General features: G+C 42.1%; 1 protein-coding gene across 4 annotated transcripts in view; it reads left to right on the top strand.

The window, feature by feature from the left end:
• Positions 1–6,561, top strand: part of LOC124253734 — a 31,171-nt gene extending 24,610 nt beyond the window's left edge. For 3 of the 4 annotated variants that reach the window (XM_046687557.1, XM_046687558.1, XM_046687556.1), the window contains 3 exons: positions 2,018–2,248; positions 3,770–3,835; positions 6,253–6,561. In XM_046687557.1, the coding sequence (XP_046543513.1) occupies positions 2,018–2,248; positions 3,770–3,835; positions 6,253–6,380 (425 nt within the window). In that variant the 3' untranslated portion in view covers positions 6,381–6,561. The remainder of the gene's footprint in view (positions 1–2,017; positions 2,249–3,769; positions 3,836–6,252) is intronic. The other variant, XM_046687559.1, reaches the window with a different exon arrangement.
• Positions 6,562–12,398: the final 5,837 nt, after the last annotated feature.

The following is a 12,398-nucleotide window of genomic DNA, read 5'->3' as shown; positions in this document are numbered from 1 at the left end:
TCACCACTCGTCCTTTTCCGTAACCTCCAAGAAGCGTTCGTCACCACTCGTCCCTTTCCGTAATCTCCAAGAAACATTCGTCACCATTCGCTCCTTTCCGTAACCTCGGCTTGTTTCGGAATAACACGAGTTGGTCACGAATGCTCCAAGAAGCTATTTCGGCTTGTCCCGGAATAACACGAGTTGGTCACGAATGCAATCGCCTGGGACATGTGTGTTCTGACAATTCACGTAATGGTTGATCCTCAGCAAACCTGATTAGGCGTAACACTGTTTTTCATTTTTCAGTATACTCTCCCAAAAAAGAAACGCATATAGGAATTTCAACTGTATTTTTATGTTTATTTTGAAACATCTTGTAGGCTTTATGAGTCAATGAAATATAGCACGCTGGGAATGCAGCTTTGGCACCAACTCGAGGAAAGTCAGTTGGAGTGTCACATGGAGACGTGTGGTGGCGCTGAAGTCAATACCTCGTGTGACCACCGTGGGCATCCAGAACGGCACGGCATCGCCTCGGCATCGAACGAATAAGTCTCAGAATCTCGTGTTGCCCAATCGCAGCCCATTCTGCCTGTAGTGCCTGTGCGAGTTGCTGAAGTGTCTGGGGCTGAGGGTTACGGCGTCGCACCCGTCTGTCCAGGGCATCCCACAGATGTTCGATCGGGTTTAAGTCCGGTGATCTTGAGGGCCAGGGGAGCACATTGATGTTGTGGTTCTGGAGGAAGTCTCTAGTGTGACGTGCTGTGTGGGGCCTGGTATTGTCCTGTTGAAACAACTCCCTCTGGCGATCAATGATTGGAAGGAGGTGTGGGCATAGGATTTCGTCACAGTACCGTTGAGCTGTCAGGTTGCCCTGGATCATCACCAAATCACTTCTCCTACGGCAGGTGATCGCTCCCCACATCCCGGCCAAATCTGTCCACCTGGGGAACGCGAGCGTCGGCGAAACGTTCACGTCGACGTCTGTACACCCGCATTCTTCCATCGCGTCGTTCCAATAGAAATCGTGATTAATCACTGAACCAGATTCTACGCCAATTCGGTAGGTTCCAGGCCTGAACGTTGGTGCACCATTGAACTCGATGTCGAAGCACAGGGCCAAAATAAGGTCTTCTGGCACGTAAACCAGCCTCTCTCAACCTGTTCCTGACGGTCTGTGCAGAAAACCTCCTCAATCCGGGTATTTGTCGAGCGGTACTGGTTGCCGTAGCTGTTCGGTGACGCAGATGATGTACCCGGATGTAGCGATCCTGCGCCGCAGTGGTCGCTCGAGGTCGCCCACTACGAGGGGCATCTGCTACCGCATTCTGCCGGCGATATCTCTCCCAGAGCCGTGAAATGTTGCTTTGGTGAACATTCATGCGTCGGGCAACTGCAATTTGAGACTGGCCAGCTTCAAGCAAACCAATGGCGATATGACGGTTGGCTTCACTTAGACGTGGCATTTTGCGTTCGTCAACAATATTCCAAATACAGTGAATAATCGACAGACAGCGATCAACCTTTCATACCCATCATTGAGACTATCTGATCCCCAACTTTCACGTGCATTGCATGTGAATTGTGTATTCTGTGACACTACACGCCGAAATTGAAAATCATGCTGTTACATACGGGTATTTTACGGATGGTGCGTTTTGTTGTGATGTTTCAAAACATAAACACCATAGGACTCATAAACAGAGCAAAACCTTTTGTAAAATGAATCACGTTTTAATTCATTGCTACATGAAATTGCTATTTTCATGATGCGTTTCTTTTTTGGGAGAGTATATTTTCACATTGCGTCTAATCATTTTCTGTGTTTAAAGTTTATGGAAATAATCGTTATTTTAAGTTTCATTCCAAACAGGAAAATTCGAGTTTATTCTCGTTGCTTCGAATATTTTTTCCCAATTTCAATTATTGTTTCGTTATTTCAAGTTTTAAAAACTCGAAATTTCGAGTATTTTCTTTTGACTTATCATATTATAATAGTATTATGATTATCAACATATTATCTCCATCCACACAGGACAATTCCTCGATGACTTCACCTTGCAAACAGGTCCACCAGCCGCTAATAGCAATTTTAAGCCTTTAAATGGCGTCAGTCTTCAGAAATGCGCGGACATGTGTGGACACGAGGGCGCATCGTGCATTTCCTTCCAATATTGCCTGAATACCAAGGCGTGTTTGATTGGTACAACGCAGAAGGTCAAGGTCGCTAACCATCAACCAAAATCTAGCTGTCAGTACTATAAACGTAAGATGTCTTTGTTTTGAGAATTCGTTTAGTTCCAGTATGAGGTGGACGATTATAGTTTTGAAACACTGATATTAGTTTTGTCAATCCCGTCATGTTCGGGTTAGCATTGATCTTCAGCAACCAATGCTTTTAGTAAGAGACTCCCAGTGAAATCGGGTGGTCAGGCGCGCTGACTTGCTTGGCACATGTCACCGTGTCCCAGTTGCGTAGATAGATGTTCATGCTGTTGATCACTGGATTGTCTACAGACCGCCGTGATATAGCTGGAATATTGCTGAGTGCGGCGTAAAAGAAATACAGTAGTTGATGGGATGGGTGGAAAGGTGACGTGAGTTTAGTTTTCGCCACTTATAGCAATATTGCAGCAATATCACGGTGGGGGAACATGAGTTTACATACCATTGGACAGGTGACTTTTCTATTTGTCTACTTCAAGTAGAGTTTTACAGTTTTTACACCGCTTTTTACACCGCTTTTAGCAATGTTCCAGGAATCATCACGCCGGGGACACCAGTAACGGGTTTCACACATTGTACCCATGTGGGAATCGAACCCGGGTCTTCGGCGTGACGAGGAAACGCTTTAACCACTAGGCTACCCCACCGCCCCAAGTTCGTTCGATAAAGCGGGAAAGCCATTCTCAGCATCCCCGATGTCATATGGTGGGATATTTGTCCAAAATTAAAAACCCAGAGCAAAAATGTGTACAATATTAATTTTTCTTTTCATTTTTTTTTTCATTTTGCAAGAATATATATACCGATGTCTACACAACAACGATAGACAGATGTAAGGTGTTAATTCTGGGGAATTTTTTTGGGGGTAGGGGTTTTATTTATGTTATGATACAAATACTCCATTGTGACTTGTGCAAACAATATATGACTCGGCCTGTCACAGGAATAGATTATTGTGATTGCGGTACTTGTTAGAAGGAGTAAGTTAATGTACTTTAAAGCCTCCTTGTTCGTTATATTATCTCCTGTCGCTGGAGGGGCGGTGATGTAGCCAAGTGGTTAAAGCGTTCACTCGTCACACAGAAGACCCGGGTTCGATTCCCCCATGGGTACAATGTGTGAAGCCCATCTCTGCTGTCTCCAGCTGTGACATTGCTGGAATATTGCGTAAAACTAAACTCACTCACTCACTCATGTCGGAGTGAGAGGAACGCCTCGGGTGATACAGACCACAGAGGTTTATCACTTTGACGAAACCCATGAGCACGGATATGCTTCTGACAAACCTAGCGACAAAATCGGGGCGACCGGGATTCGAACTCACAATCATAGGCTCCTGCGATCCCAGGGGACGCAACTCTGCATAACCAATTGCGGCGCTTTAGATGACTGTGATGTCTGATACTTGACAAAAGACTCACTCACTCACTCACTCTCACTCACTCACTTCCTTTCTGATAATGCTAGAAAGATGCATGTTGTCCATTATTTATAACCACATGTTCTGAGATGTTTTAAACTGTTCACTCATGTACAATAATGTTATTGTTTCTTCCTGTAGGACCTTTACCACCGGGTGGTCAAACCCCTGACCATCAACCACTGGGGTCGTCGGGATATACTGGAGGTACGTCACTCACCGATACAGTCAGGGTACCTGAGACCTTGCTTATAATTTATATTTTTATTATATTCTGATTTAATTGGATAACGTACGTCACTTAGTGCAAGAAGGTTACGTTTCAGACCGTGGTCGTAAGTCCACTCAAACGTCATTAAGGCTCGTTGGGGATTCATCTAACATATGCATGTTGTTTGACGCCGCAGTCAGCAATGTGTGAGCAATGGCACTGTGACGTGTAAATATTAAAGCCTGGACCAGGAAAACCAGATATGAACCCGGGATCGAGGTCAGACGCCATGTAATGATTCTTGTCTGAATCGGATGCTATTAAGGATGTGCAACTAATTTAAAACGCTGTACTATTAACTCTACGTTCTGTGTTGTATGGAATCCTAGAAGGAACATTAGAAGTTCCGCATTTTGAAGCTTTTTTAACACACCTTACATGGCGTGACAATGCGACAAGCCGACATATTTGGAAACTGTCCCCATGGCGCATTGTCGCCCTTGGATAGAATGGAAAATAGTATTCAAAGTGCGAAAATGCGACAAATGACCAAAATGTCGCGTTGTCGCACCATCCAAGATGGTTATTTTTGACACTCTTTTGTTTTCGAATGGACGACAACGCGAAAATGACCCTTCTAGGATTCCATAGTGTTGACTTTCAGGAAAGAACAAAATGGTAGCAGTGTATTCAAAACCATGTTGGTTAACGGTCATTTTCAAATCTAGATACACGAGTAAGACATGCACGAATTCGGGCTTTCGTCCTACAGATGACACAAGGTTGTGTATACTGAAGAATAAAAGCCGCGTAAATCTCAAGTTACACACCCGTGAAGATCCGGGTTAAAATTGATCTTCAGTAACCCATGCTTGTCGTGTGAGGCGTCTAACGGGATCGGGTGGTCAGACTCGCTGACGTGGTTGACACATGTCATTGTATCCCATTTGCGTAGATCGATACTCAATTACTCATGCTGTCGATCAGATGGATTATCTGGTCCAGACTCGATTATTTACAGACTGCCATATAGCTGGAATATTGCTGAGTGGGCGTTAAACAAGAAACAGTCAATCAATCAAACACAATTTAGTTAAACATTCACCCATGAATTTCAGTATAACCATACAATAATTATACTGATACAATCTTGCTCGAATTTCACATTCGTGCGGTTTATGGCTCTGGGCCCCGTTCCTCAAAGCGATCGTAGCGCAAAGTTGATCGTAACTCCCATACTTTAACATAGACTTACGACTGTCGTAGCGCTACGATCGCTTTGAGGAACGGGGCCCTGGACCCGTTTCACAAAGCTATCGTAGCGCTACGACTGTCGTAAGTCTATGTTACAGTATGGAGAAGTCTGTCTCACAGTCCCTAATGCCAAGCCCTCTCTGCAATGCTAAAGTCTAAATAAAGCAAGTCTAGATTTCCTCAGGTTCTGAATCTCTGGTCTCCCTGGGGCTCCTTTTCAATTTAAATGGGCTTGTTTGTTACTATCAAAATAATATATATTCAGAGACTAAGCATTAGTGTAAGTATGGAGGTACGACTGTCGTAGCGCTACGATAGCTTTGTGAAACGGGGCCCTGTTTGTGAGAGCCAGTCCGTGCTCGTGGATTTGATCAAAGTGGTAGACCTGCAACACTGCATGTTATCTTCGCACAAGACGCTGACACACCGAAATATAATATAATATTATAATGCATTTGTATCCACCCCAAAGATGCTCAGTGGCGCAAAGAACACATTTGAGGCGTGAGGTGCGAGAAGGTTAACGGTCATTTGGCAATCTTATCCCACCGGGTACCCATTCAGTGCTGGGTGAAATATACCTGAAATATGTTACCACTAACTCACTGTACGCTCTATGTACGGTTTTGTGTGTGTGTGTGTGTATGTGTGTGTGTGTGTGTGTTTTTCTCGTATCATTGAATTTTGATCCCATCTCAAATAATTAACAAGTTTTCATACCTCGGTTTTCACCTCCGTCATACCTTGGTGTGATAACAAATACTCTGTACCGTGCACACTCGTACAAAACAGGTCAGCTTGATCTTTTTTCATCTAATGTAAAAAGGAAAATATTTCTGAAGCCAAGCGACTCGATCTACATTATGAATTGTTTTAAAGACTATCACTATGTGACCATTTTATTTTTAAATATAAAAATATGCTACTCATTTAATGAAAAGGTTTTTATTTATAACTGTTTTATCTGTATGTATTTGTCGCCTGCCCGCTTGTTGCTGGTTGAATTTTGAAATGAGAAAGATATAAACAACACGGATGTCCAGATCGATTAATCTGTTGAAAGTAGAAAAAAAATGCATATATGGTAGAAACCCAAGTAATCGTTTTCTCATAAATTTCCCATGTGTTGGCGACTATTGTTTCGTTCTGTTTTTAACAGGTAGCCTTGCGGGGATGGCCGTGGGCATGTTGATCGTCGGTACGCTTGCAGGACTTGGATGTCTATTCCTGATTCAACGGCAACGTAAACGCACGAATCTTGATGTTAATATGCACATCATGGAGTGAGTGAGTGAGTGAGTGAGTGAGTGAGTTAATACTTATCGGCACATCGGCAGTATTTCAGCCATATCGTGACGAGAACAATTATTGATTATAGCATATATCAATAAAATTAGAAATTAAAACCTGTTGACGAAGATCAGTAAAACTACTAGTATATCATAGAAATCCAAATTAAACTAGTGACGAAATCTAAAACATGTTAGCTAGAAATGACAAGACAATGTAAAAACAGGCTATAGATTGCCAACAACTGAAGGTAGATCACCATACTAGGGACCATGGGGACTTACAGTACATTTGCTTCCTGCATGGGCCCTAGCTGGATTTACACCATCCCTTCAGCCGTTAGCAGTTTAGACACATTTAACCATACTGTACATTAAAAAAACCCACATATTCTACGATTAAAAAGGTTGGATAGATTTAAATTGACTTTGAATGTTTTGGGACTCACGTACCCTCTCAGGGGATTTAAGAACTCGATGCCCTCCATACAATCCCAACTTAGGCCTGTCGCCATCGGAAGACTTTGCCCCCAAATATATATGATGGTGGGGACGAATTAAGCTGAAGATACATGGTCTTTACGTGGGTTCTAAGGATATATTTAAATTTTCATTCCTGTCGATTATATAGCCAGTGAGAACATTTACCTCGGTACTGACCACATCTGTTCATTATGCTAGTAGGGAGGTAGGGTAGTGGGTAGTGGTCAAAGCATCTGCCCATTACGCTGAAGTGCCGGGTCGATTCCTTCAAGGGTACAATTTGTGAAGCCCATTTCTTGTGTCCCCTGTCGTAGTATTGATGGAATATTACTTAAAGCGGCATAGATCCATACTCACTCACTCACTCCACTCACTCACTCATAATGTTAGTAGGATGTCCATTGTCATTCAACTTCCGTCGAATTATATAGCCAGTGAGAACATTTACCTCGGTTGGCTGACCACATCTGTTCATTATAGTAGGGAGGTAGGGTAAGGGGGTCATGGTGGGGTGGGGTGGGGTGGGAGGTCGGCATTGAATTTGTACATGACATGCAGGGGGGTCACTTCCTTTGTACATATTTTTAGGGGGGGGGGGATTCACATTGTACATGCTTATCATCACCCCCACTAGCTATTAATTACTTTCGTCGGTAAGGGGACTTGTCTTCCTGCAGGTTGCGGAGAGGGGCAGTTCCGTTGCAGATTTGTGTCCCTTATTTTTTGCTCAAAATATATAATCTTTGGCTGTAGAATCCCAGATTCACAGATTACGTATTTTTTAAGGTGGGTCTCGCCAAAGTGATAAAGACCTCTACCCCACCCCTGATGAAACTGACAGTCGTGATATACCTGTAATTAATTATGTTCAAAACGGCTCACTCATAACAGTACCATGTTACTAAATTTCACAATCCATTTTTTTCAAACCACGGCGGAAAATGTATTGCGACAGGCCTTGAGAAATGGGTTCGTGGATTACCTATGTATACTCAGTAGGCAAATTACATTGTTTCCGTGTTGAAATTAAGTTGTTAGGGATTCCTTCTTTGAAATATTGTTCCAACATTGATATCAACATGCTAATGTAACGTTTTAAAGATTCCAAAGTGTCCTTTCAATCCGAACACATTACCAATATCATTTTCAAACTCCAGTATAAGTATAAATATAAACTACATCGGCAGTACAGTGTTGAAGTAAACGTCATCCGTCCCATGAATGCTCATTGGTTTCACCAGTACACGTGACTATCACATGACCCGACATTGCCATTACCCTCACACAAAAGCATCCCTGATTACATGGGACTTTGTGGCTCCATTCGATTATTATGATGATCACCATGACCAGATTCGCCCCCTCGTTTTCAAATGAGATCACATTCTTCATTACCACAGAATTTCTCTTTCTCGTGAGAGTAATTGGATTGGATGCTGTGTTAAGCGTTGTGTTAAAATCGGACTCAAAACGAAACGAATATATTCACGGTGAATATCATCACTGGATAGAGATATGATACACAAATATGTCATATGCCACTCGTGGGCGACGCAGAGTTGCGTCCCTTGGTCACACAAGAAACCTATGATTATGGTTCAGAATTCCGGTTACATTTCTAGGTATCTCGGCACCATAACCGTACTAATGTGTTTCACCAAAATGGCAAACGTCTGTACTATTCCGAGAATAGCTAGCGTGTCTCTTACATACCATTTCCTTTTGAGGCAAAACGTTGATTTTGGTGGATAACGTACTGCATTCGTTTTACAAATTAACTTAACAATTAACTTAGGAGAAAATTCTGTACATAATGTTCACCAACGATTCTGTAATTATGGAGATTCTTCTGCACGAAGTACACATGGGAACGATTCAAACTCATTCTCGTCACAACAAACTAATAAGAGCATACATACATTTCACCGTTCCAATATCATGTTTTGTTCGTGTTTACGATATAATCTAGGCAATCTATAACTTATTCATTTTTTGATTGAGTTCATCTTAGAAGGTGTTCAAGGTGTATCGATAAATCGATATCTGACCCAGTTTCGTTTTGATTTCACCATCCAACGTTTGAATGTTGACTTGAGATAATGTATACTTATTATTTAACGAATAAAATATGTTAAAGTTTGTTTCGTTGTTAATTGCTGTCCAGCGCAATATTTCAAGCTTAATGGCAGTGGTCTGTTACTAATCGAGTTTTGAGCCAGGCAGTTTTGTGATTGATATAATGAACATCGAGATTTGGGATACAATGATATGAATCAAGCAACCATATCAGTGAATGGTATGTGCCAAAATACGACATACCAGTGACAATACAAACAATTTCCTTGAAGATACAGTGTCTGAAGCAGAAACTTTGGGTCCCTGGCATGATGCTGCAAAAGTCACGTGACTGTTCTTCCCCATCTCATTTCTTTACCATTTTATTATCACATCTATTAAGAGGTCATAAGCTATTTCATTCACTGTAGTTTCCCTGCGGTTTTAAATAACACGGGCGGTGAGATAGCCTAGTGGTTAAAGCGTTCGCTCGTCACGCCGAAGACAAGGGTTTGATGCCCCACACGGGTACAATGTGTGAAGCCCCTTTTATGGTGTCTTCCAACGTGATATCGCTGGAATATTGAACTCATACTGCCCAAGTACTTAAGTACTACGTTTACTCGTTGCGGACCGCCTCCTTGGTGTAGTGGTTAGAGCGTCCGCCCGGACAGCGGAAAGTCGTGGGTTCGATCGCCGGCCGCGTCATACCAAAAGACGTTAAAGTATGGTACTTGTTGGTCCCTGCCTGGCGCTCGGCATTAATGGGTACAACAAGGACTGTTCGGTTCGGAGTGTCTGAGTTGGGTATTCATGCTAAATTACGGTGTGGTATATCAGTGAGCTACTCAGAGTGAGCACTATGAACCTGCTTCAGTCTGGGCTAGTACAAGCAGCCACACATACAGACGCATGCACGTCGTCATATGAGCGAAATATTCTCAAGTATGACGTTAAACCCCATTTCACCTCACCTCACCTCACCTCACCTCACCTCACCTCACTTCACTCGTTGCGCCGGAAACGAGGGCCCAATTCCCGACATTCTTATTCGATATAATATGACACCCGGTCTGGAAGAATATGGAGAAAACATCAGCCGTGTTACTTTCATGTAACAATGGAGCTGAAATACTTAGGGAGCGCGTCAAGGGAGGCAACTCTTGTAACCTTAATCGCACGACTGCGCTTCGCTTGTATTGCACACGCGTGTCGCAGTATTTCTGGGATGATAGGTACCTTGCATCATTCAAAGATCGATTGAATAGAATGTTATATGACGTTCATCTAATATCGGCCGGTTAGCTCAAACGGATAGAGCGATGCTCTTGGAAAGCAAGGGTTGCGGGTTCAAGTCCCACACCGGCTACACACTTTCCCCCTTCGGCCAAAATTATAAAAGCGACAAGAGAATGTGGGATCTTGTATGACTACGTACACTGATAAAATTACATCAATCGTTTTTGCTTGGTGTTCGTGTTTGTTGCGTATGTTGTTTCTTGGTCTGGTTTCGTTTTGGCTGTTGTTAGTTGATATAGTTTGTTGAAAGATTGTTGTTGGTTGTTAGTTGTGGTCGTCGTCGTTGGTTGATGCTGTTGCTGTTGCTGTTGCTGTTATACCAAATCATCACCATAAGGATGTCCGCCCTTAGTAGAAGGAAAGATAACTGCTAAGGATCCATGAATCGTTTTCAAACGCGTGTGACTTTACTACAATGAAAAAATAACAATTGGTCTGATCCTAATTGAGAATAAGTGAAATTATTTTCATTTGTACCCGTGCCCTTATATAGTATGACCAGAAATTATTGAGAATTTTAAGAATATGTTTAATTTGATTTCTAGTATAAAAAACCTTGACCAGCTATCACGTGCTTGGTTTCATTGAAGAGAGACAACTCCGTTAATCCTTTTTCATTAGTTTGTGAAGAGTTACACCCCTTTGTTTACTTGCTAGCAGACGACATTTTCAGTGATCCTCAGCATGGATGATTTAGAGAAGAGGAAGTTGATTTTAGAGTATTATAATCGCCGAAGGTGATTAAAAATCGCACTACACAAGAAATATGAATTCAATAATATCACGCATTGCTGGTGATATTTGCGCATCTATGAAAATAAACCCGTTCAGGGAAAGAAGTGCGAACGGTTTCAGGGGAGACAACTCTTGTAACCTTAATCGTATGACCGCGCTTCACATGCATTGCACCACACTGCCGGTGTATTTCTTTGACGATGGGTAATTTGCGTCATGCACAGATCGTTTGGATATAATGTAATATTAAAACAGTCCAAATATCGGCCGGTTAGCCCAAATGGATAGAGCGATGCTTTTCTAAGGCAAGAGTTGTGGGTTCAAGTCCCATACCGGCCTCAAACAATTTTGCCTTCTTCCAACGTTCCATGTTATTAATCGGCTAAAGTTGTTTTATTCATTTTGACCACAGATGACAATAGGCAAGAATAAATCTATAAGAATATGGCAATCAATTCATAATTATTATTGGTTGTAGCAGTCGTAGCAATAGCAGCAATAGAAGTAGTAGTTGTTGTAGTAGTAGTAGTGGTAGTAGTTGTAGTAGTAGTAGTAGTAGTGGTAGTAGTAGTAGTAGTGGTGGTAGTAGTAGTATTTGTCGTCGTCGTAGTAGTAGTAGTAATTTTGTAGGAAGAAGTAATTGGCTTAATGCAATCCCAAATACCTTCACACTCAATGGAAGCCAGTGATGTTTACAAATGACAATATTTTAGATAAACTGCAATTGTTCAAAACTTCCAACGGCATTAATTATAAGTGACCTCTCTCTCTCTCTCTCTCTCTCTCTCTCTCTCTCTCTCTCTCTCTCTCTCTCTCACTCACTCTCTCTCTCTCTCTCTCCTCCCTCCCAAGACACACACACACACCTCCCTGCTCTCCCTCCTACGCTCCCTCGCTCCCTCAACCACTAGATTACAGATTTTACTGCATAGGTTTTCACGGCCGTGATTACATGGAAATATAAACAAAAATTGCATTCGTGTGTTTAACCAGCTCGCAACAGAACGTCCTCTCTTTTTCAAGCGGTATACTATTTCCTTCAAATATCTTCAAATGTCGGAACTATGTTAATTAAAGGGGAATAATTGCTTGTTGGTGTCATAAGGTTGCGAGAGACCGGGCACATTAAAACTTGTAATCTCAAAGGAAACTGTATCTCCGTGAAATCTTTTCAATGACACACGTTGCATAGAGTACATAAATGTTTATCTTTTGAAATTCTTTTAGTTCTTGACATTAGTTTGGAAGGTGATTTGGCAAATAAGTTCTAATTTTTCAGTAATTGCCACTCAGTGTTGAGCATTTGTTTTTGATTAAGGCTTATTTCGCTGCTTGTTGGGCTCACACTGTTGAAGCTATTCAAAGGTTCACGACGCCGAAGGTGATAGTTAAGAGTTGTGTTACATGGAATCATTGATTGCCATTGAATCGTGACTTTTTGGCC

The sequence above is a fragment of the Haliotis rubra genome, unplaced genomic scaffold, assembly GCF_003918875.1.
Source record: "Haliotis rubra isolate DU_JTF1 unplaced genomic scaffold, ASM391887v1 Scf55, whole genome shotgun sequence".
NCBI lineage: Eukaryota > Metazoa > Mollusca > Gastropoda > Lepetellida > Haliotidae > Haliotis > Haliotis rubra.
Note: the sequence above shows the minus strand (reverse complement) of the source record. Positions and strands in the feature narration are given on the sequence as shown.